Source organism: Muntiacus reevesi, chromosome 9 (assembly GCF_963930625.1).
Source record: "Muntiacus reevesi chromosome 9, mMunRee1.1, whole genome shotgun sequence".
Lineage (NCBI taxonomy): Eukaryota > Metazoa > Chordata > Mammalia > Artiodactyla > Cervidae > Muntiacus > Muntiacus reevesi.
In genome coordinates, this window is record NC_089257.1 from 73,422,678 (window position 1) to 73,449,719 (window position 27,042).

The 27,042-nt window shown below is 36.7% G+C and overlaps 1 protein-coding gene across 1 annotated transcript in view; it reads left to right on the forward strand.

Annotated features, from left to right (window-relative positions):
- NPAT (nuclear protein, coactivator of histone transcription) overlaps positions 1–27,042 on the forward strand; it is a 51,353-nt gene that overhangs the window by 1,571 nt on the left and 22,740 nt on the right. The window contains exons 2-8 of the mRNA XM_065943955.1: positions 8,989–9,107; positions 19,136–19,196; positions 20,715–20,787; positions 22,393–22,433; positions 22,937–23,155; positions 24,568–24,649; positions 25,581–25,656. Of these exons, the coding sequence (XP_065800027.1) occupies positions 8,989–9,107; positions 19,136–19,196; positions 20,715–20,787; positions 22,393–22,433; positions 22,937–23,155; positions 24,568–24,649; positions 25,581–25,656 (671 nt within the window). The remainder of the gene's footprint in view (positions 1–8,988; positions 9,108–19,135; positions 19,197–20,714; positions 20,788–22,392; positions 22,434–22,936; positions 23,156–24,567; positions 24,650–25,580; positions 25,657–27,042) is intronic.

Here is a 27,042-nt window from a genome sequence, read left to right on the forward strand (position 1 = left end):
TAATACTTTAAACAAACTTGTGAATATTCTCCTAGACTTCCTCCTTCTTTAAAAACTGGTAAAAATTACAGTCATTGTTTCTTTTTTTTTTTTTTATTAGTTGGAGGCAGTCATTGTTTCTTATCCTAAAATTCTTATTTGTCATTCACATTCCATTTTTATTGCCACCAGTACTAACAGTATGCATCCTATTTCTCCTTTGGACTATTTTCATAGTTTCTCATATAGTCTTGCAATTCATCTTATTTATGGTTACAAAAATCTGCCTAAAGCATTAACACTACACCTCCAGTTCTAATAGTTGAAAGAGTTGTTCACTTACCAAAAATTTCAAGTTGTACAAAAGAGTATATACTACCAAAAAAAGCAAATCTCACCACTTTTGCTTTTTTCATTTAGCATTATCATGTCACCACGGAGATCTATGAGTCACAAAACTTAGTAGCTTAAAAATTAAGAGTTTTATTCTTTGCCCATGATTCTTCTGTCAGTACCCCCTCCCTCTCAGTACTCCTTCAGTCCTTCTCATTGTTGCCCCTTTTCTTCATCATGTTCTTGCAGCAAATCTTTGGTTGCTTAGTATGTTCCAGGCACTGTGCCAATTGCTAAAAATAGAGTTTTCCCCTTAGAATTTACATAATTAGGTTTTTTACCCTTATCCACACATACCAAAACACTTTCCTAGACCCCCACCTCTTATTTTATCTAATGCTCTATGTTACCCTTTCACAAGTCAAATTCATTCAAAGAATAAGCTCTGCTTAGTTACTGTATTTCCTTACTTAACTTTCAGTCTTCAACATACTGCACTGACTTTTGTACCTCACTGCTCCATTTGAATAGCCTTGCTACTCAGCTATATCCAGCTATTGCCTTGCTAGAATTTCTTTAAATATTGTACAGGTCAAAATATATACATCAAAGTGCCATTTGTTATTTCTGGGCCACCAGTTTTGGTTTTATTAGTATGTCAGACAAGGTATTCTGCGGACCTGATCCTACAAGTCTCTTTTGCTTGATCTCAAGTTCTCAACATATGCCCTATGCCCCAGGCATTCCAAACCTCTTGCAGTTTCTCCAGATACTCTTGTTAATGTATTTTGTTCCCTCTGCCTGCAGTGTTTTTCTTCCTCTCTTCCTTGTACACTTGTATTTAAGGTTCAGGTCAGTTGTAATCTCAAACTGTTTCCAGCAGGTACAGTTAGTACTTTCTCCTTACACGCTCTGGTGGCGTTGTAGATTACTTGTACATACTCTTTCTTTGTTTTATTGTAGCTGTGTGTTTATTTGTTCTTTTTTTTTTAATATGAAATTTAACCATTGGAGCCATTTTTACAATTTTGTGGCATTAAGTACAATCATATTTTTCTGTAACCATCACCATCATTCACTTGTAGAACTTTGCCTTCCCAAACCAAAACTTACTTTTTGACCTATTTAGTATTCTTCGTTTGTGTGTGCTCAGTCATGTCCGACTCTTTGCGACCCCATGGACTATAGCCTGCCAGGCTCCTCTGCCCTTGGAATTTTCCAGGCAAGAATGCTGGAGTGGGTTGCCATTTGCTACTCCATTCAGTATTCTTATTGTAGAATTAATGTACAGGCTTCAAGAGTTGTGGGAGGTCCCAAACTATCTGTAAAGTTTATGTACAGGTGGGGCATTTTTTATAGGTAAAGTATCCAGAACTTTAGATTCCTAAATAAATTTGTTCCTTTCTGTATGAGTCAGCATCCATTTCGGAAAACTGAAACTAATCTGAGTATTTAGCATGGAGGAATTTAATGAGGGAATTGGTTACACTGGTGTAGAGCTAAGAAAACAAGCAACTTATGTGAGCCAACCTGGAGGGTAGTAAACAGCAGGAAACCACTCTGATAATCAGGAGGACAAGTAGAGATGAAACCCAGAGGCTGGTTTCATTATGTGAAAACTAGAAGGTAGACTTGTCTGATATGGGAGCAGTAGTAGAGGAAATTCTACGAGGGGAAAGAGGAAGTGGTAGGAAAACACCATGGCTCCTAGTAACTGCCCTCCAGTCTCCCACTGGTGCTTCCCATTGATTGAACCCAGTCAGAAGCTAGCTGACATGGAACCCAGGAAATTGCCTGCAGCGGGGTCAGGTTTCCTGTGCTACAGTACAGAGCAGCGGAAGCAGGAAGAGTAGATTTGAAGGCAAACAACCAGGACCAGCATACGCCACGAAAGTTGAAGAGCCGCTGGTTCTATTCACCTTTACATCACTGTATCACTAAGACATAGATATTTAATAAATATTTACAAAGGTGTAGCTATGATCATGCGGAGAAGGCAATGGCACCCCACTCCAGTACTCTTGCCTGGAAAATCCCATGGATGGAGGAGCCTGGTAGGCTGCAGTCCATGGGGTTGCGAACAGTCGGACACGACTAAGAGACTTCACTTTCACTTTTCACTTTCATGCATTGGAGAAGGCAATGGCAACCCACTCTAGTATTCTTGCCTGGAGAATCCCAGGGACGGTGGAGCCTGGTGGGCTGCTGTCTATGGGGTCTCACAGAGTCGGACACGACTGAAGCGACTTAGCAGCAGCAGCAGCTATGGTCATGACCTTCCCCTTTGTCGACGGAATAATATCTCATTTATTCAGATTCTTTTATTAATTCATAATCATATGTCATTCATTGCTGACATTTACAGCATTTTATGATCCTCAGCCCTTCTGTGTTTTCAGTTGTATTTCCAGCTATTCTTCATCATAGATTCTGTGCTTCATTCAAACCAGGCATGTCCTTCAAACGTGCTCCATATATGCTTTCCGTCAGCTTTGTTGACTCATCTCTTCCTTGAAACATTCGTAATATTCCCCAAGTCAGTTTATACTTTCTGTAGCCCCTATAAAATAAGTCTGATTGTTTTACCACCTTTGCTTTTTATTTTATTACAGTTATTTGCATATATTATCTTCTGGGTCCTTGTAGATTATAGTTTCTTTTAGAGAGATTTTCTTTATTATTTGTGGATCTAATACTATAAAGCACTGGAAGTTAAGTCTTAAGATCTTAAGGACTTCCCTGCAGTCTAGCAGTTAAGACTCCACCCTTCCATTGCAGGGAGCGCAGTTCCATCCCTGGGCAGGGAACTAAAATCCCACAAGGTGCGTGGAGGAGCCAGATGGAGGAGGGCATCTCAAACTACTTGTATTCTGAGGAAACTATTACAATATGTAAAGGAAATATTTTCAGATAAGGGGATTAGCTCTCTCTTGCTTTCTTCATCAGATGCATCTCTCTTTATCTTTCCCACTCTATAAAAAAGAGAGGGCAGAATCTCGGCATCCTAGTTCCTAAAATTCAAAACGCTAGATATTGCCAGGATTTTGTCTTTCCTTTTTCAATTATGTTTTCCCTTCAGTCTATTTTATTACTCATTTCTGGGGGCTTCCCAAGTGGCGCTAATGATAAAGAACCTGCCTGCCAATGCAGGAGACATAAGAGATGCAGGTTTGATCCCTGGGTCGGGAAGATTCCCTGGAGGAGGGCATGACAATTAATCTTTCCCTCTCTATAAATAGGAATAAGAGAGGGCAGACTCTTGGCATCCGAATTTCTAGAATTCAAAACCTTAGATATAGCTCAGATTTTGTCTTTACTTTTTCAGTTATGTTTTCCCTTCAGTCAATTTTGTCATTACCTCCACTGAAAAGCAGGCACAGGACAATATTAAGAAAAAGAGAAATTCAAGTTACCTATTTGAACATAGGTCAGTAAGTTTACAAGAAGATGTAGTTATTTTACTCTAAAGTTTTTTAAAGATATAAAAAGAAAAATTAAAACATTTTGATTGAAGAGTAATTTTTTTTAAATAAAAGATAATTGGTTTCTATTTTGTGTTTTCATTATAGCATTTAGATTTCAGATAATTTGTACCTAAAATTTCTGCCATTATTCTGATTGAGAACTGGTACAATCAGGTACTTAAGGATGATAAATGAGCTTTTTGTAGGCAGTGTAAATGTAATAATAAATGAGCATACAGCAGTCATCTGTCACTGTAACGTTGTTTTGGAACTTTCTGTACAAAAGTAAACAAGAATACATCGAGCCTGAAATGGGTATTCTAGATAGTCCAAAGTTGGGCTTTTTTTTTTTTTTTTAACAGCAAAAGACATATGTCTCAGATACTGCTATTTAAAGATGCATTTTAACTTTTTAAATACTTGTTAAAAGACATTCTAGCTTTTTAACAAAGCCTTTACTCAAATGTAGACTTATACAAAACTATAATATGAGAAGCCAAAAACTATCTGGGCTTTGGTGATTCGTTTTTTCTGGTCGCACTGCTTGCAGGATCTTAGTTGCCCAAACAGGGATTGAACCCCAGACCTCATCAGTCAAAGCACAGAGTTTAACCACTGGACAACCAGGGAATTCCCACCATATTTTCTAGAGAAGTTACCATTATATCATTACATTCTGTCTTGGGCCGTGTTTCTCAAACCTTTCTTTACTATTTTCCCTAATTACCCCTTGCATGAAATTTTAGTGTTACAGATATTAGTATCAGTTCAGTTGCTCAATTGTATCTGACTTTTGCGACCCCATGGACTGCAGCACACCAGTCTTCCCTGTCCGTCACCAACTCCCAGAGCTTGCTCAAACTCACGTCCATCAAGTTGGTGATGCCATCCAACCATCTCATCCTCTGTTGTCTCGTTCTCCTGCCTTCAATCTTGCCCAGCATCAGGGTCTTTTCAAATGAGTCAGCTCTTCACATCAGGTGGCCAAAATATTGGAGTTTCAGCTTTAGCGTCAGTCCTTCCAATGAATATTCCAGACTGATTTCCTTTAGGATGGACTGGTTTGATCTCCTTGCAGGCCAAGGGACTCTGAAGAGTCTTCTCCAATACCACAGTTCAAAAGCATCAATTCAGTGCTCAGCTTTCTTTTTGGTCTGACTCTCACATCCATACATGACTACTGGAAAAACCATAGCTTTGACTAGGTGGACCTTTGTCAGCAAAAAAAAATGTATCTGCTTTTTAATATGCTATCTAGGTTGGTCATAGCTTTTCTTCCAAGGAGCAAGCATCTTTTAATTTCATGGCTGCAGTCACCACCTGCAGTGATTTTGGAGCTCAAGAAAATAAAGTTTGTCATTGTTTCCATTGTTTCCCCATCTATTTGCCATGAAGTGTTGGGACCGGATGCCATGATCTTAGTTTTTTTAATGTTGTGTTTTAAGCCAAGTTGCAAACAGACTTTATATATTGTATGTATACCTGTGATTTATGCATAAAAGACATATTTTATTCATTCTCTTTCCTCCCCAGTACCAGTTGTCACCCCCTTGGGGCTGTGTCACTGTTTTTGAGAATACTTGGTCTAGAGAAAAGCAAATCTACTTTAAGGAATTAGGTTTCATGCCATTACTTATTACAAGCCCCAAGTGGTCACCAGTGTATATGGGGTGAGTAGTACCTTTAAACCTTTCTACCATAAAAGAAAACAGTTTGGGGTCTTCAATTTAAATTTTGAAGCATATAAAGAAAAATCGCTGACTGCCCTCTTTCCACAGTGACTCTAGTGGTCTATAGGCTATAGTGGTCTAAATTTCTATAGTGGACTATAGTGGTCTAAATTTCTAAATTCATGAAATCCTAGTGGTGGCTGACTTAACTTATTCTAAATAATGTGACTGTCAGAAAGCCAATCATAAAAATTGATTTCAGCTGACTATAGTTTTTATAAGGGTTTATATTGGATTGTTTATTTGTGAAAAATGAGAAAAAGGGGGGAAATAGCCATCTTTGATCCACCTAATTTCACATCAAAGGTGATTTTTTATTTTCAGTGATGGGGGTATTGAAATAGTAGTATCTGAAATAAAAGCTTTCTTCTGATTTCTAACATTTTCTAACATTTCTAACATTTCTAACATTTTCTCACATTCCAAACGACGGTGTCTTTGGTATTTTTATTTCTTCCATAGCGTTAATTAGCAAGAGGTTGGAAAACTGATTCATCAGCTGGTGCATGCATGCATGCATGGTCACTTCAGTCATGTCTGACTATTTGTGACCCTGTGGACTGAGTCCACCAGGCTCCTCTGTCCATGGGATTCTCCAGGCAAGAATACTGGAGAGGGTTGCCATTTCCTTCTCCAGGAGATCTTCCCAACCCAGGGATCGAACCTGGGTCTCCTGCGTCTCCTACATTTCAGGTGGATTCTTTACCGCTGAGCCACTGGTGGATGGGTGCCAACTTCCAGCCAGTGCATGTGTGTGTGTGGGGACTCTTTTCAACCCCATGGACTGTAGGGCCCCCGGCTCTTCTGACCGTGGAATTTTCCAGGCAAAAGTACTGGAGTGGGTTGCCATTTCCTCCTCCCTAAAATGGGACAATTTCCTTGCCCTTTTCTTTTTTTAATGCTCATATATAATAACTTTGCAGGCCTTCTCAATTTTTTGACTTGTCGGGCCTAGTTAAAGATACTATTCCAGGTAAATTTTATAATTTTAAAGTTGGGAAAGATGTTAGTAATAATTGCCTTGCATGCGTGCATGCTTAGTCACTTTAGTTAATCCGACTGTATGACTGTGGACTGTAGCCCGCCAGGCTCCTCTGTCCATGAGATTCTCCAGGCAGCAATACTGGAGTAGGTTCCCATGCCCTCCTCCAGGGCATCTTCCCAACCCAGGAATTGAACTTGTGTCTCTTTCGTCTCCTGGATCGGCAGGCAGGTTCTTTACCGTTACTGCCACCTAGGAAGCTCAAAAATTGGCCTAGTGGTTATTAACTATTATGCTAACACTGAGGTAAATATACTATAAACAGAATCTAGTATCTTGTAATAGGAGTATGGTATATAGAGAATTCAAAGAAAAAATTCTCTGAGGAAGTGACAATTACTTCAGTAGACCTGAAGAATGAGTTGAAATTAACTTGGCTAAGAAAGAACATCCCCAGTGGCTCAGCTGTAAAGGACTTGCCTGCATTACAGGAGATGTAGCAGGAGCTGCAGGTTCAATTCCTGAGTCAGAAAGATCCCCTGGAGAAGGAAATGGCAACCCAGTCCAGTATTCTTGCCTGGTAAGTCCTATGCACAGTTCATGGGGTTGCAGAAGAGTCGACACAACTTAGCAACTAAAAAGAACAACGACACCAGCCTCTCCCTTTGGAGCTTCCCTGGTGGCTTAGATGGTAAAGAATCTGCCTACAATGAAGGAAACCTGGGTTCAATCCCTGGGTCAAAAAGATCTCTTGGAGGAGAAAATGGCTACCCACTCTAGTACTCTTCAGCTTGCTTGGTGGCTCAGACAGTAAAAAATTTGCCTGTGATGCAGGAGACCTGGGTTTGATCCCTGGGTCAGGAAGATTCCCTGGAGAAGGGAACAAATACTCACTCCAGTATTCTTGACTGGAGAATTCCATGGACAGAGGAGCCTAGTGGGCTGCAGTCCATGGGGTTGCAAAGAGTCAGACAAAACTGAGTGACTAACATTTACATACAAGCTAAGAAAAGATAAGGTGCCCACACAAAAGCAATAGCACATAAAGTGTTCTTGAAGTAAGGGCATTCATTTACTAAAAAGATGTTCAACATTGCTACACTAACTATTAAGAAATAACAAATTAAAGCTATAATAAAGTACCTTCTCACACACTGGTCAGAATGGCCATTATTAATAAGTTTCACAAACAACAAATGCTGGAGAAGGTGTGGAGAAAAGGGAACCCTCCTACATGGTTGGTGGAAATGTAGGTCAGTGCAGCCACTATGGAAGACAGTATGGAGTTTCCTCAGAAAACTAAAAATAGCATTGCCATATGATCTAGAAACCCTACTCCTGGCCATATATCCAGACAAAATGGTAATTCAAAAAGATATAGCACATACCCCATTGTTTATAGCAGCACTGTTCACAACAGCCAAGACATGGGAACAGCTTACATGTCCACTGGCAGATGTCTGGTGGGACATATATACAAAGGAATATTACTCTGTCATAAAAAAGGAGGAGATAATGCTATTTGCAGCAGCATGACTGGACTTGGAGATTATCATATTAAGTGAGTCTGTTTTGGTGATGACCATTATAAAAGGCATGAAATGCGTCTCATTGTGGTTTTTATTTGTATTTCCTAACGGCTAGTGATGTTAAGCATCATTTCACATATCAGTTGACCTTTCACTTCTTCAGAAAAATGTCTGTTGAGGTCTTTCACCCTCTTTTTAGCTGGATAATTTGGTTTTTGCTCTTGAATTGTATTGAGTTCTTTATTTACTTTGGTTATGAATCCCTTATCAGATATTTGCAAATACTTTCCCATTCCATAGGTTGTTTTTGTCATTTTGTTGATGGTTTCTTTTGCTGTGCAGAAGCTTTTAAATTTGATATATTCTAGCTTGTTTATTTTGTTTTGTTACTTGTGCATTAGATGTCAAATCCAGAAAATCATTGCCAAGACCCATGTCAGGCAGCTTTTTCCTATATTCTTCTAGGAGTTTCATGCTTTCAGGTCTTATGTTTAAGTCTTTAGTCCATTTCAAGTTACTTTTCGTGAGTGTTGTAAGACAAGGGTCTAGTTTCACTCCTTTATGTGTAAATATACAGTTTTCCTAGCACAGTTCACTGAAGAGATGGTCTTTTCTCCAGTAAGTGTTCTTGGCTTCCTTGTCAAATTTAGTTGACCATATATGCTGATTATTATTTTTAGATTTTCAATTCTATTCCTTTGGTCTGTTTTTATGCCAGTACCATACTAAATACTCTGTTTACTACAACTTTATAGCCTACTAACTAGAGTTCTTCTTTTAAACAGCTATTTTACAAATTCTGCTTTGTACTTCAGCCCAAATTGGCGTTTCTGGCAAGGCTGCAGAATTCCATAATGTTCACCTGAAGTTGCATCTCTGATACGAAATTGCTGTAGTGTTTTCAACAGCAGTTTTAATCAAAAGTTCAGAATTTATTGACATTACTGAATTACATTTTATTTTTCATTTAGGATACTTACAACAGGAGAACCTTACTTCTACCTGCCAGGCTTTTATTTTGGAAAGTTCAGACTTAAAAGAATATGCAGAACACTGTACAGATGAAGGTTTTATCCCAGCCTGCTTACTGGTGAGTGATTTGTTCCTTAAGGAAATATTTCATCATTGACCAACATAAGACACTATAAACACAGTCTTAACAAACATTATTGACCATAGTATTTTTGCAGAAACTAACACCTTTGGCCAGCGATTTGTTATGTAAGTCAGTATTGAAACACTCCTGTCAATAGTGTTCAGGTAACAAAATACATATTAATATGAGTTTGATTGATATTGTGTTAAAAATCAGCTCATTAGCAAAAATCAAAATGGGCAGAAATTTGATTGTTTGTCTTCATGCATAAGTGGAAAGACCCAAAGAAGACTAGCTCTTCTTTTCACACACATGTCAAAGCTGGGAGGTGAATTACAACTTTGATTTTGAGAATCAGTTTTAAAGTGACACCCTCATTTCTAATTAGTTTCACAGCTGCTTGTCCTGGCGCTTACTTGTTTATTGCCTATTATGGGCTAAATATTTGTATCCCTCCAGAATTCATATATTAAAATCCCATCCCTCAGTGTGATGGTATTTAGAAGTAAGACCTTTAGAAAGTATTAAGGTTTAAATTAAATTAGGTCATGAAGTTGGGACCCTCAAGATGTGGTTTGAAAAGTGAGAGAGAAATCTCTGTATGCACACACCAAAGAAAGGCCATTTGAACACACATCAAGAAGGGGGATAAGGCCAGGAATTTGGTCCTCACCAGGAACCAGATCATCTGGCAACTTGATCTTGGATTTTCCAGCCTTCAGAAAGAACAATGAGAAATAAATGTCTGTTACTTAAGCCGCGTGATCTATGACATTACATAGCAGTTCAGTCTTTCCTATATCTGGCTTTCCTATTGTTGCTTACTTCAGAAAAGTATAAAACAGATATTTTGATATCTTGTCACATGTGTTTTAAACATCGCTAGACCAATAGAGCATTGTTTGGTGGATCATGATGGATATATGCTAGAACTACATTATTTGACATGGTATTTTGTCATTTTAAACATAGATCCTTAGGTTCATTTCAGCTGTCACAGACAACATGATCATCTATAGAGGAAATCTAAAAAAAAAAAACCTATAAAATTGCTGGAGATTTAGCAAGGTCAGAGGATACAAAGTGTATAAAAATGCACCATATTTCTTTATACCTACAATGAACAATTTTTTAAAATATATATATATCATTTACAGTAGCACTCAACAAACAAAAATAAAATACTTGTGTAATAAGGCTAACAAAGTATCCATAGACTCTGTATGCTAAAATTTGTATGAAAGAAATCAAAGGCTTGAACAAAAGGAAAAATACACTGTGTTCATGGAATGAGCAACTCAGTACTATTAAGATGTCCATTCTCTACATTTTGATCTATACATTTATTACAGTTAAAATCCCAACAAGTAATTTTTTTTTTGTTTTGAAATGGCCGTTTATTGAATATATCTGATCTGCAAGGTACCATGTACATCCTTTTGCTGTTCACACAGTTTTTTCAAGAATAAACAGACAAACTATATCTAAAACATTCGCTTAAGGGGGGTGGCGAACAGTGTGATGCACAAGTCCTTGTGTCTGCACAAGGGAAATACAATAACCCCTCTACATAGAAACCTAGAAACTGCAAACCTTCAAAGATGCAAGCGTCCACTTACTACCAAGATATCGCTGGACCATTTTTTTCAAGAGAGCAAATAAAATTCAATCCATCAAGGAACCAGAACCTGTGCCTTCAAAGTCAGGTGTGAGTGAAATTGCAGCTTTCACTCCACCTGTTGTTGATGATGCTTCAGCTCTACCATCTCTCACCCCCACTTCCTCCTCCAGTCAGTAACTCTCTTCTTGCTTTTTGACTCCATGCCAGCTGTTGTTCTTGTACTACTGTACTGTAATGTTAAATTTTTTTTTTAAATAAATGCAAAACTGTTTTTTTTCTGTTTGTTGCTTATGTACTACTTGTGTGAAAAGTATTACAAACCTATCACAATGCAGTACCATATAGCCAATTGTGTTAATTGGGTACCTAGGCTGACTTTGTTGGACTTACAAACAAATGGGACTTATGAACATGCTCTTGGAATGAAACTCATTCACACGTAGGAGACTTAATGTAATCAGCTTTCATTTTGATACCAATTAGGATGTGATTCTCCTAAGTTACGAAATACCTGCCAGGAACATACTCATCATTGGTAAACTGATAACATCTTATAAATCATACAGATCAACAACTCTTGACAACAGGACCTCATTTGAACTGATATTCATAGCCCTTTTAAAAAATCTAGGTCTGTATAACTGTTTATCCATTTAGTTGTAGAAATATTAATATTATATTGTGGGATACTGCCCCAATTCCAACAGTTATTACATAATATGCAGTTTATGTCCATAATCTGAAATTTAAAACACATTTAAGAGTGATGCTGATAATGGGGGAGGCATTGCATATGTAGAAGCAGAGGTTTAGGAGAATCTCTATACCTTCCTCTCAATTTTCTTGTGAACATTAGATGCTTTTAAAAATTAAATAACACATATAATCCCAAGAGTTTCAGGAATTTTGGGTCTTCACTGCCAATGACTTGATACTCTTGGGTTCTTCATTTATTTAATGACAGAACTTTTAAAGAATGAGAGTATTCAGGGAAAACTATTCAGTAAACTTTAAGGTTTTATTCCAGAAATAATTTATCCTTCCTGCAATACTAATTATTTGTCAAACTACAAAAAACATTGTTCCAAAAAGCCAAACAAGTCCTAATCATATTTTTAACATTAACTTATATTCCAGTAACAGATTGGCTTATATTGAATTGGCTAATTGCCAGTAGTTGATTTTTTTTAAGTAGCATCCAAATAAAAGATAACATTTCCCTTTATTATTTGTAATGTCTTTCTTTGTCTTTGTTTTACAGTCTCCTTTATCATAGTACTGCTGTCCCAGCTGTCTTTTCATTTCCATTTGCCTGGAATATCTTTCTACATCTCTTAATTTTCAATCTGTATGTGTCTTTCGATTTGAACTGAGTGTCTTGTAGACAGCATATAACCTCCATACTAGCTTTATAGTAGATGATCCACTACTTTTACTATGTGTTTTTCTTTACCAGTGAGGTTTTTGTTTTGTTTTGTTAAATAATTTTCTTATTTCTAGCTATGGCCTTTACTTTTCCATTTAAGGAAGTCCCTTTAAACATTCCTTATAAGGCCAGCTTAGTGGTGATAAACTCCTTTGGTTTTTGAACGTCTGGGAAGCCGCATCTCTCCTTTACCTGGCATGTGAATTTTCTGCTGAAGTATCCTCTGATCATCTTCATATGTCACAAGTTGTTTTTGTCTTGATTCTTTTAAAATTCTCTGTTTAACTTTTGACAGTTATACTGTGTCTTGGTGTGGGTCTCTTTCATTTCATTTTGTATGGGAGTATATGCTTTCTGTATTTGAATGTCTTTTCCTTTGATAAGTTAGGCAAGTATTCAGCCATTTTGTCTTTAAATAGGTTTTCTTTTCTTTCTCTCTTCTGCTTCTGGAAACCCTGTTATGAGAATATTAGTGTGCATGATGTTGTCCCAGAAATACTTTAAACTACCCTCATTTTTTTCAGTCTTTTCATTTTTAATTGGGTGATTTTCACTACTTTGTCTTCCAGGTTGCTGATCCATTCTTTGGTATTCTCTAGTCTTTCGATTCTCTGTAGTGTTCTTTTCACTCCAGTTATTGTGATCTTCAGTCTTTATTGGTTCTTATATTTTCTCTTTGTTGAAGTTCTCCCTTGAGTTCATCCATTCTTCTCCAGAGTTCAGTGAGCATCTTTTTGACTATTACGTTAAACTCTCTATCTGGTGAATTGATAATCTCTGTTTTGTTAATTAGGTCATTTTCTGAGGTTTTGTCTCTTTGAAAGGTACTTCTTTGCCTCTTCATTTTGCATAACTTTCTGTATTTGTTTCTATTATTAGGTGTATAAACTGTGTTTCCTGGTCTTGAAAGAGTGGCCTAACATAGAAGGTGTCTTGTGGGCTCAGTAGTACAATTCCCCTGTCACCAAAGCCAGGTGCTCTAGGGTACCCACTGTGTGGGCTGTGTGCACCTCGCCCTGTGGCTGAGTTGCGACTGCTGTGGGTGTGGTGGTGGGCAGGGGCCTGCGGCCCAGCCAGTACTGTTGCTGGCTTGTGATGAGCAGTGCTGGTCCCCTGGAGGAGGAGCACGGGTACCACTTAAGTAGTATTGTGGAAAGACAAGCCAGATAGTTCTTAAAAAAGGATATGTTCAAGGACTCACATTGCTTGATCTTAAGACTTAACTAACCAGCAATGGTAATCAGGATTGAATGGCATTAGGAAATGGTTAGGCATTGGATCAGTGAAACAAATACAAACTTCAAATGTGATTTTTGACAAAAGTTCAGATAATTCACTGGAAAAAGGATAATCTTAACAACAAATGGTGATAGGACAGTTAGACAACCAGATTTAAAAAAGAAAAAAAAGAACCTTTACACATACCTCATAAAAAATTAACCAGTCTGGATGATAGATCAAAAATGTAAAACATAAAACATGACTTCCAGAAAAAAACATCGAACAAAATTTGTGCAGTCTTGGTTTTGGTAATGAATTTTTAGACATGATAGCAAAAGTACTGACTGTAAAATAAAAATTTGATAAATTCAGTTTTAAAAATTTAAAAATTTTTGCTCTATGAAAAGCTGTTAGGAAAATGACCATTACTACATCAAGCAGATACCAATACATACATGTTAGAATGGCTAATATAAAAAATAATTTTAAAATTGCTGCAAAATCATACAGCTGCTTTGCTCAACAGCTTGGCTGTTGTTTTTAAAGTTAAACAACCGAGTCCCATGTGACCTAGCATTCATACACCCAGATATTTATCCAAGTGAATTGGAAAACTTATATTCGCACAAAAACATACTGTTTATCTGTGGTGTCAAAAACTGAAAATAACCAAGATGTCTTTCAACAAGTGAGTAAATAAACTGGTATGTTCTTCTTAGTAAGCAGTAAAAAGCAGCACTGATGACTCACGTAATACCATGAATGAATCTTAAAATTCTTCTCAGTTCTTCTAAGTAGACAGTGTTAACAAGTAAGTTAATACAGATAGTGGGGGCCAGGCTTCTCACTCTGTGAGAAAGAAAACAGAAATAATCATGAGACCTGTGGTGTTGTGTTATACAGTCAGACATATCAGTACAAATTAATGTTTATCTTAATATGTGTACAGATGTACTCAGAAATAATGTGGAGTAGCCTGTGTGTGTGTTTGTGTAGCGCTGTGTGCTGTAGGGGCCTAGCTGCAGTGATACCCTAGTATCTACCAGCAAATCTGCCACCCAGATCTTTACTTCTCATGGTTCTGGAGGCTGGGAAGACCAAGATGGAGTGCTCCAGTTTCAGTTCCTAGTGAAGGCTGTCTTTCTGGCTTAAGACAACCTCCTTCTTGCTGTGACCTCATATGAGTTTGTGTGTGTTAGTCGCTCAGTCATGTCCGACTCTTTGTAGTCCCATGGTCTGTAGCCCACCAAGCTCCTCTGTCCATGAAATTTTCCAGGCAAGAATACTGGAGTGGGTTTCCATGCCCTTCTCCAGGGGATCTTTCCAACCTGGGGATGAAACCAGGGTTTCCTATTGCAGGCAGATCCTTTACCCTCTGAGCCACCAGAGAAGCCCTATATGAGTTTATGAGGACATAATTCATTATATAGCATTCATTCAGTTATTTTTTAGCACTAAAAGCAAGTTATAATGACTAGGTTAGTATTAGGCAATCCCTTAACTTCTCAGACTTTAAGCTACTATACTGCAACCAACTAAAAGAAATGGGAAAATCCTCAGAAAGGTACAATCTCCTAAGACTGAACCAGGAGGAAATGGAAAATATGAACAGACCAATTTCACAAGAACTGAAATTGAAACTGACTAAAACACAAAGGTCCAGGACAAGGTGGCTTCACAGCCAAATTCTATCAAACACGCAGAGAAGAGTTAACACCTATCCTTCTGAAACTATTCCAGGAAAATCACAGAGGAAGGAACATTCTCATTCTCATTCTGTGAGGCTACCATGACCCAGATACCAAAACCAGATAAGGATGCCGCAAAAAGGAAAAATTACACACCAATATCACTGATGAACACAGATGCAAAAATTCTCAACAAAATGCTAACAAACCAAATCCAGCAATACAGTAAAAGGATCATACACCATAGTCAAGTGGGAATTATCCCAGGAATGTAAAGATTTTCCAGTATCCACAAATCAATCAGTGTGATACACCACGTCAGCAAAATTGAAGAATTAAAGAATATATGATCATCTCAATAGATATAGAAAAGGCTTTTGACGAAATTCAACACCCATTTATTAATATGACAAAAACTCTCCAAAAAGCAGGCATGGAGAGAACCTATCTCAACCTAATAAAGGCATATACAACAAACCCACAGCTAACATACTCAATGGTGAAAAGCTGGAAGCATTTTCTCTAAGATCAAGAAAAAGACAAGGATATCCTCTCGCCACTTTTATTGAACATAGTTTTGGAAGGCCTACGCACAGCAGTCAGAGAAGAAATGAATCTAAATTGGAAAAGAAGTAAAACCATCACTGTTTGCAGATGGCATGATCCTGTACATAGAAAATCTTAAAGATGCTACCAGAGAACTATTAGAGGTCATCAATGAATTTGGTAAAGGTGCAGGGTACAAAGTTAATACACAGAAATCTGTTGCATTTCGATATACTAATAATGAAAGATCAGAAAAAGAAAGAAACAATCCCATTTACCATTGCATCAAAAAGAATAATAAAATACCTGGGAATAAACCTACCTACAAAGGCAAAAGACCTGTATTCTGAAAGCGATAAGCTGCTGATAAAAGAAAGAGAAGACACAGACATATGGAAAGATATACCAAGTTCTTGGATTGGAGGAACGAGTATTGTCAAAATGACTATACTACCCAATATAATATATAGATTCCATGCAATCCCTATCAGATTTCCAGTGGCTTTTTTTTTTTTTCCTCCCTGGGACAAATGGGATCTTACTTCCACAAGTTAGGTATCAAACCCATATCCCCTGTATTGAAAGTGTGAAGTCTTAACCACTGAACCACCAAGGAAGTCCCACCAATAGCATTTTCACAGAACTGGAACAAAATTTTTTTTTAAATTTTATGGAGACACAAAAGATCCTGAATACAGCTTAGCAGTCTTGAGAAAGAAAAACAGAGCTGGAGAAATCAGGCTTCCTGACTCTATTACACATCTGGAGTCATCAAAAGAGTATGGTACTGGCACAGAAATGGAAATATAACTCAATGGAACGGGATTGAAAGCCCAGAAATAAACCCTGTGGTCAATTAATGGTCAATTAATCTATGACACAGGAGACAAGACCATACAATGGAGAAAAGAGAATCACTTCAATAAATGTGCTGGGAAAACTGGACAGCTACATGTAGAGGGTTGAAATTAGACAGTGTCTGACACCATATACAAAAATAAACTGGATTAAAGACCTAAATGTAACACCAGATACTATAAAACTCCCAGAGGATAACATTGGCAAAACACTCTTTGACATAAATTGTAGCAATTCTGTTTTGGATCCATCTCCTAGAGTAATGGAAATAAAAACAATAATTACAAAAATGAGACCTACTTAAACTCAAAAGCTTTTTGCATAGCAAAGGAAACCATAAGCAAAATGAAAAGGCAACCCCAGAATGGAAGAAAATATTTGAAAATGATGCAACTGATAACAGATTAACCTCCAGAATTTACAAATAGTTCATGCAGTCAATAAATAATACAGCTAAATCTAAAAATGGGCAGAAGATCTAAACAGACATTTGTCCAAAGAAGACATGCAAGATACCTAAGAGGCACATGAAAACACGCTCAACGTTGCTAATTATCACAAAATGCAGGTCAATACTACAATGAGATATCACCTCAAACTAGCCATCATCAAAAAATCTACAAGCAAATGCTGGAAAAGGTATGAAGAAAAGGGAACCCACCTATAGTGTTGATGGGGATATAAATTGGTACAGTAACTATGGAGAAAAACTAAAAACAGAGCTTAAAAAAGCTAAAAATAGAGCTACCATCCAGCAAACTCACTCCTGAACATATATCTGGAGAAAAACCTGGTTCAAAAGGATAGGTGCATCACATGCTTTGTATAGCACTGTTTGCAATGGTCAAGACATAGGCAACTTAAATGTCCATCAACACATGGATGGGTAAATAAGATGTACATATATACTATGGCATATTATTCAGCCATTAAAATGAATGAAATAATGCCATTTGCAGCAATGTGGATGGACCTGAAGATTACCATGCTAAGTGAAGTAAGTTAGAAAAACAGATATATGATATCAGTTAATATGTGGAAACTAAAGAAAATGATACAAGTGAACTTATAAAACAGAAACAGACTCACAGTCTTAGAGAACAAATTTATGGTTACCAAGGGGGAAGGTGGGGAGGAAGGATAGATTGGGACTTTTGGGTTGACATGTGCACATTGCTATAGTTAAAATAGATTATCAGCAAGGAACTATATAGCACAGGAAACTGGTTCAATATTCTTTAGTAACCTGAATGGGAAAAGAATTTGTAAAAGATTAGTTAGTTACATGTATGTGTTTAACTGAATCATTTTACATCTGAAACTAGCACAACATTGTTAATCAACTATATTCCAATATAAAATAATTTTTTAATAATACAGAAGAATAAAATAGGAATCTGCAATGAAAGTTCGGTAGAGGAAAGAAAAATAATTAGCTACTATGTGTTAGACATTGTCTTAGATATGTTACATATATCCTCAGTCTTCACCACAAAAAAAAAATTGTATTAATTAAAAAGTCATGTGTCTGTTTTTATATATGAAAGTAAGCCTTAAAAAAAAAAAAAGAAAGTAAGCCTTAGAATATCTGGGTAATTTTCACACATACGGTAAATGTAGAACCTCAATCCAAAACTGTGTGTTCTAAAAAATCCTTGCTCTTCCCTGTTCTATTATATGACCTCAAACTTGAGTCAATTAAAACCTGCCCCTTATTATTGATATAAAAGGTGGTGGGGGATGGGGTGACTTTATGAGATGATAGAAATGAAAATAGAAAAGATACTGATCCTTGGAAAGGATAACTCTTACACTCAGTTGTTTTGCTTTGTTCTTTGGCAGATGGCATTTAGCATTAAAAGGGCAGGAAGGTGTAGGTCCTTATTTGTGTGACTGGATCCCCACCTCCCAAACTGAAAACTGCATTCCTGCTATTGTACTGTCTTAGCTAAAGAAGCATCGGAGAAGGCAATGGCAACCCACTCTAGTACTCTTGCCTGGAAAATCCCATGGATGGCAGAGCCTGGTAGGCTGCAGTCTATAGGGTCGCTAAGAGTCGGACACGACTGAGTGACTTCACTTTCACTTTTCACTTTCATGCATTGGAGAAGGAATTGGCAACCCACTCCAGTGTTCTTGCCTGGAGAATCCCAGGGACAGAGGAGCCTGGTGGGCTGCCATCCGAAGCGACTTAGCAGCAGCAGCAGCAGCTAAAGAAACATAGTCACAAATATCTTATTCACATAGACAAGGTTCTTTACCCAGAGAAGATTCAGTCCCTGAGGAGTGACTGTTTTCATTTTTGATGACCTGTGCTTTGCTTAGTTACTCAGTTGTGTCTGACTCTTTGCAACGCTGTGGACTGTAGTCCTCCAGGCTCCTCTGTCCATGGGGATTCTCCAGGTAACAACACTGGAGTGGGTTGCCATTTCCTTCTCCAGGGGTTCTTCCTAACCCAGGTATCAGACGCAGGTCTCCCACATTGCAGGCAGGTTCTTTACCATCTAAGCCACCGAGGAAGGATGACCTACTCTTTACCATTTCTTTATTGACTAATTTTTAATCTATATCTTTTAGTAACTTTTATGGTGAAATATTTCATAGTGGGAAATTATTGGTAGTATTATATGGTTTTGGTAATGCTTGATCTTTTTCTTTTCAGTCTTTATTTGGAAAAAATTTGACAACAATTTTGAATGAATATGTAGCTATGAAAGCAAAAGGTAAGAATTCAGGTTCAGGGATTTTTTTTTTTTTTGGTCAGTTTTGTACAGCATTTATCTAATTGTTTTAATTAGAAGTGATTTTTTAAATTTTGAAATAATTTTAAAAATTCCCTGGGAGATAGCCAATTAAAATCTGTTTATATTGAGTGATAAATATAACACTTTCCTAAATTAGTGTCTTGTAGAGGAAAGTTAAATTTATTCTTTCATATTCGTTATTTCCATAGTTTGCAACATATTAAGAAAAGGTTCAGCAGTAAAGAATTAATTAGTACAAATGATAACATTTTAAAATGTAAGCTTCACATTTATTGAGTACTGTTTATTGCAGCATTGTGCTGGGTGATTTCAGAAGTTTTATTTCAGTCCTTAAAATAATCCAATGAGAGGTATTGATTGTTTCGATCTATTAATTTATTCATTACTTGACTGCATCAAGCCTTCGTTGCAGCAGAAGGGGTCTTTGCTGCAATACACAGAACTCTCCACTTGTGGCGCGTGGACTCTGGAGTTCCCTACTCGTGGTGCAGGGCCTCCAGAGCTTGCAGGCTTAGTACTTGATGTGCATAGGCTTAGTTGCTCCACAGCATGTGGAATCTTAGTTCCCCCAGCAGGGATCCTCCCCAAGTTCCCTGCATTGCACGGTAGATGCTTAACCACTGGACCACCAGGGACGCTCACTAGACCTTAAGTGTCAGAAAACTAAGGATTAGAGAAGCCAGATAACTTTTCTAAGATCACAAAACTAGAAACGGTAAAAAGTAATAAGCCTAGAATTGCAAAGTGTGAATTTCATTTCTTTCTCTTCAGTAGGTTATTTGGTCATTCTACCAAGGTTTTCTCTTCCCAGACTATCTTAACTATCTTACAGGAATATTTAGATTGTAAATGACCTCAGAAACAATATGTTATTGCAGTACAAAGGTTTATATCCCACTTTTATGTTGGTAACTTTCTCTTGTTTGAGCTTTTTAGAAGTATAAAGAATATAAATACCTTGAATTTCCTATCAGTGTGGCTTTAGAACACATCCTGAAAAAGACTAATTAGTCCTCCAGAATTTTATCTGTAATTCTAATTAGAGTAACTAAGGAGTTGCTGAGAAATCACAGTGATTTGGACCTGAAAACATTGGATATAGAAAACTAATTTCCATATTTACATGAGTTTGTATAAATTTATAAATCAAATTATTTTGACTTTCAGATATCACATAAGTAGAACAAAGATTTAAAATAGTTTGTCTTTTAATTCAAAGAAAATACAAGATGATTGATCTAAAAAAACTTCATAGTTTTCACAAGTTTCCTTTTCCCTCATATTGTATCTGATTCTCAGTGACTTGAGCAAAAAAAGCAACATCATGATAGCTTTACAGGTCTTTACAAAATAGGCTTATTTCTCAGTTCCCAACATAATGTCAGCAGCTGAGAGAAAAGTTTTCCTTATTGATTTTCTGTGTCTGTTCAAATTAAATGATGGATTTTTTATGAAACATTTCCTCTTATGATTTAGAAACATCAAATGATGTCCCAGCAATTATGTCATCTCTGTGGAAGAAGTTAGACCATACACTTTCTCAGATCAGGTAATAAAAGGCTTATCCAATCAGCTTATCAGAATGTGCATAATAATTTTGGAATGCAAGCACAATTAAGAATAACTTCACATTTAAATCTTATGACCCACACTGTGCATTTATTTAACACTGATCTAATTTTGAAATTATGCTAGAGGTTATTGATAATTGTCTTTGATTAGATAATTTTAAATAAATTGTGTACTTTAACAAAATATTTAGAAATGAGGAAATTAATGATATTCCCAGGTTCACATAACAATTTAGAGGCAGATCTCTGGCTGAATACAAATCTAGTCCCAGTCTTGGTGGATACAAATCTACTAACTCAAGCCCCATGTGACTTCCCTTATACAGTTGCATCTTCATCATACATGCAGAAAATTGATATGTGTAATCCATGCCTCCTTTGTTCTTCCCTTATAAAGGAACAAACCCAAATAATAACACTTCTGGAATCTTCTGCTTTTAGAATTTTACTGTGTCATGGCCTTGGAATGCTAGTCTCACCATCTTTAGAATAGGTATCAGTTTTATAACAGATCTTATTCAGCTTGAGTCTAGTATGAAAACAGTCCCTTTCTTACACTTTCTCCCAGAGCTACAAGTAAATACCTCACTTCAACAGGGGCCTCGTTTCCTTCCTCAGCTTAAACTGCTAGAGTGGCTCCAAATGCTTTTTGTGTGACTCTGTACTACATTTTATTTGGCAGTCTTACTTTTATTCCCCTTTCCTGACTTCCCTTTCCTCTTTCATCCCTTGCAAACATTCTTCAAAGACATTCACAACTTAACACCTATGGGATATTTATAAGTTACTGCAACGTTTTATTGACAAGGTATTACATAAAAAAAGAAACCTCCTAGCCAGATGTTCTCCAAGGTTAGTTTGTGTGCTGTTAAAAATGCTTATTTGGAAGAAAAAAAAAACTGCTTATTTGATTCAGTAAGTTTTGTGGCTCTTGTTGGCAGAGACTAATTTGACAGATTTCCAAGGACAGTGGCACAGTATCTGATTGTTGACAAAATACGTGGGTAACCAGTTCATGGAAAAAGGAGAGTCAGTTGATATTGTGAATTTTCTTACCTGTTTGCTTTGTCCCTTCTCTAGAAGTTTGGTGAAACAATGTCATAGTCATAAATTTGATGAAAGCAGGATCTCTTTTGAAATCAACTTGGATTCCGAAGTATTTATGTATGCAGATATATGTAAAATCAGAATTTCTCTGGGAAGGCATTTCTATAGTTATAAAAGATAATTGATAATTGTGTATCAATTGTATATAATTGTAATATTATTTATAGCTTTCTTAAATATATTGAGATCCTAAATTCAAGGCAAATTGTATTCTTAGTGGGATTTCAAAGCTCTTGCTTATTGCATTGGATAGAAACTTTATTATTAAAATTATGCATGTTTGCATTTTAATATGCCACTGTTTTTTTCCTAAAGCAGATAATATTTGGTTAACCAGAAAAAAAAATGCTTATCTTTTTTATCTGAGACAAATTTCTTGCCTTTTAACTCATAATTTACTTCAGGTCTGACTGTAACTAAATCAGAATGTATCTTGGCAACAGAAATTTTTTAATGTCACTACTTTTGTTTATTAGGAGCATGCAAAGTTCCCCAGGGTTTGCTGCCAATCAGAGAGGTTGGTATTCAACTTTAAACTGTAAATAATGTTCAGAATTACTTTAAACTCAAATTTAATGTCAGATGAGCGTTTCTGTTAACAATACATGTGAGCTGCATTAACATTTTGTTTAAACTACTGCTTTTCTAAGTACCATTATCATATTAGGAAATAATATTTTCATTTATTGTAAAATTGCATTTTAAATACATCTTATTTTTCTCATTGGCTCTCATGTATTCACACCTTTTAATTCTCATTCCATAAATTTGTTTCCTGATTGTGGAGATGTTACCAGTTTTAATTATTACAGAAGAAATGTATTCTTGGATTTTTAAAATTTCGGTGTACTCAATTTTAGTTTCTCTTGTGAAATTATCACATAAACAGGTGATAATTCTAGGAGCTGTTTTTTTAAGTTCACTGTTAAATATGTAGTAGAACATACATTGTATAGACATCTTAAAATTTCCAAACTACTCTGACATTGAGTTAATTTTTTAAATGCTCGTGTGTTTCAGCCCGAACAAGAAATGGGATTGCAGAAATCAAACGGCAGAGAAGGCTTGCATCTCAAGCAGCTCCTGTCAGTTCAGAGCCTTTACCGTATCTTTTAGGACAATTTACCAATTCTCCTTTGACAGCTACACAAGTTATTAGGCCAACTGGCCAAATATCAGCTCCTTTGAGGTCAGATTTTGTAGTGGTCAACCATTCACAGTCACAAGACACTATGACCAGTAAGTTTACATTTTGTGCTTTTGAATTTTGTTTTAATTAAATTGTGTGAATGAGATGATGTGATAATATCTTTATATTCATGGTATGCTGCTGCTACTAAGTCACTTTAGTCGTGTCCGACTCTGTGCGACCCCGTAGACGGCAGCCCACCAGGCTTCTCCGTCCCTGGGATTCTCCAGGCAAGAACACTGGAGTGGGCTGCCATTTCCTTCTCCAATGCATGAAAGTGAAAAGTGAAAGGGAAGGCGCTCAGTCGTGTCCGACTCTTAGCGACCCCATGAACTGCAGCCTACCAGGCTCCTCTGTCCATGGGATTTTCCAGGCAAGAGTACTGAAGTGAGTTGCCATGTCCTCCTCCAATTCATGGTATAAAGTATAGCAAAAAGTAGATAAGAGGCTAGAAGTGGGTGAATTTAGGTAATATGTGTGTGCTCACTCGTTCAATTTGCCATTAAATAAACATATTATTAAATCTGTGAGACATGTTAATCTGGGATTCTTTTATCTGTACTGACGTCCAGCCTTGAATTCTCTTCTAGTTCTCACTTATCTGCATTAATTGAAAAAAAAAAACCTCTTATTTGCTTTTAAAAGGAATGCACATTATATTTGAACACTTTGTTCAACCCTTTGGTCATAGTAATCTGTCCTACTGAAATGAGGAATGTTTTTCTGATTAACCTCCATCTCTACATATTGAAAATCCTACATATTCCTGGCTGAATCTTAGAGCTAAGGATAAACTTAGAGGTCGTCTAGTACTTCTTGTTTGTTACATACTTGATAATATTAAAAGCACATGATATTTAGGAGCAAAAGGCTAGTTAATAACAGAGCTGGGATTAGAACTGAGGTGTCACCTCTCTTGGTTCTTAGACCAGTCTTTTTTCTCTTTGTGCAGGTAAAATGTATTGACAGTCATTGCATTGTCCCTTATTTCCATCTTTTCTCCAATCTCTTTAACACCTCTGGGTAAAAACACTTACCTAGTATATTTAGTTTATACGTCTTACAGTTCAATTGTCCTGCCATGATATTTTTTGTTGAAACTATTCTATATACTCTACTTTGTATTTTATTGTAAAACCTTTAAGTCATGGGGACTATATTTTATGTATCTTAATATCTTTTGTTGGAGAAGGTAATAGCAACCCACTCCAGGATTCTTGCCTGGAGAATTCCGTGGACAGAGGAGCCTGGCAGGCTACAGCCCATGGGTTGCAGAGTTGGACACAGCTGAGCAACTAACACACACAGTATCTTCTGTAGTGCCTTGCACATAGTAGGCACTCAATATATACCAACTGAATTTGAAATAATCACTATGTAGTGCTATTTTTATTCAGTTAATTCAAGTTTTAAAAAACTATTCTGTTTCCTTGACTTGCTGTTTTGTTCTCTTGAAATACAGCTGGAGAGGCTTTAAATAATAATACTGGTCCTCAGGAAAGAAAAAATCATGCCAGTTTAATGTCTCCTGGTAGACGCAAAAGGTAAATGCTTTCTAAAAAGACATGTTTCCAGTAACCATTACAAAAAAATTATACAAGGATACTTACAGTATGAATAAAGTAACAGAAGTGCATGAAGTACTTGAGACTCTACTATTATAGCTGTTTCAAAGTACTTTTTTTTTTACTTTATAACCTCCCCTGAAATCAGATTGTTTCAGAAATCAATAATCTAGAAATGTGTTTCATTATAAGTGTTTTTTCTGTAGTAGTATAGAAAAACATATTAAAATTGATGTTAACTCAGATTTTTGGAAATAATCATTTTTTATCAGCATACTTTAGGATCTATAAACACATATTTAAACTCCTAAACTGATAATTAAAAATCTTCTCAGACATTCTCTGAGAAGTATTCTTTCTGTCCTATTTAGCCCAGGTGTCTTTATTTGAAGAATATTTCAGAAAAGAGAGATAACAGTTTAAATGTTTTTGTTGTTTTCTCAATTGCCATGCCCTGGGTATTTTTGTTGGAATTTTTACTGTTGGTTGTCTTTCATTCAAGGCTGACCTCAGCCTCTTTGGCAAGGTTTCTCACTTAACCACCTGAAATAATAAAAGTACTGTAACAATATCTAACATTTATAAGAACTTTGACTTTTTTATAAAGTCTTTACATATACTTTATGTTTATTGAATTCTTTCATTAACCCTGTAAAGGTTTAATTTTATCCCATTATAAAGTAGGTCAGAGGGTTCCTGGTAGAGACCATATAGTTAATAAGTAATAAAGCTAGGTCTCAAATTCATTTCTCAATTCAAGACTATTAATGCTTTTCAACTCTACTGCCCTTTGTTCCTACCACAAATAGAGAATATATCTTTTCCAGCATGATTAAGATTTGTCTTTATATGTAATGATCATTGGATTATTCATACTAGTTAAAAGATAAGCTTTTAAAATGTGTTTCAGTGAATCTCAAAGGAAGTCTGGGCCTCATTCAACAGTACGAAATTTGCAGGATCCAAATGCATTTGTAGTAGAAAAAGTAAGTGACCTTCCCAAACTTTGCAACTTAAGATATTCCTGAGTTTATAACTATTCATATGTATACAATTTATATATATATATATATATATATACACACACACACACACACATATGTAGTGTGTGTATGTGTTTGTGTAAAATGTAGTATTTCTGTAAGACTGCAGTAGAGGGAATTCCCTATCAGCCCAGTGTTTAGGACTCCACACCACTGCAGGGGTCCAATCCCTGCTCAGGAAACAGATCCAGCAAGCCAAATGATGTGACACAAAAAAACTGCCGTAGAATTGCTTTGGGATAGACTGTAAGTACAAAACTGGACTGTGATCCACTGGCGGGGTGGGGGCAGGGATGGCAAGCCTATCAGTGTTATTTTATTAACACAAGAACCACGTGAACAGTATAAAAAGGCAAAAAGAGAAGATGAGCTCCCCAGGTCGGAAGGTGTCCAGTATCCTACTAGGGAAGAATGGAGGGGAATTACTAATAGCTCCAGAAAGAGTGAAGAGGCTGGGCCAGAGCAGGAAGAGCTCTCAGTTATGGATGTGCCTGGTGGTGAATGTAAAGCCCAATGCTGTAAAAAACAGTATTGCATAGGAATCTGGAATGTTACATCCGTAAATCAAGGAAAATTGGATGTGGTCAACTGGGAAATGACAAAAGTGAGCATTAACATCTTAGAAATCAGTGAACTAAAATGGATGGGAATGGGCAAATTTAATTCAAATGACTGTTTTATCTATAACTGTGGGCAAGAATCCCTTGGAGAAATGGATTAGCCCTCATGATCAACAAAAAAGTCCAAAGTGCAGTGCTTGGGTGCATTTTCAAAAATAACAGAATGATCTTGGTTCATTTCCAAGGCAAACCATTCAATATCACAGTTATCCAAGTCTATACCCCAACCACTGATGCCAAAGAAGCTGAAGTTGACTGGTTCTATGAAGACTTATAAGACCTCCTAGAACTAACTCCAAAAAAAGATATCATTTTCATCACAGTGGATTGGAGTGAAAAAGTAGGAAGTTAAGAGATACCTAGAGTAACAGCAAGTTTGGCCTTGGAGTACAAAATGAAGCAGGGCAAAGGATAATAGTTTTGTCAAGAGAACACACTGGTCATAGCAAACACTGTCTCCCAAGAGCACAAGAGAAAACTCTACACCTGGACATCACCAGGTGGTCAGTACCAAAATCAGATAATAATATTCTTTGCAACCAGAAATGGAGAAGCTCTATACAGTCAGCAAAAACAAGACCAGGAGCTGACTGGCTGAGATCATCAGCTCCTTATAGCAAAATTCAGGCTTAAAATGAAAGGGGGGGAAACCACTAGGCCATTCAGGTATGACCTAAATCAAATTCCTTATGAATATACAGTGGAGGTG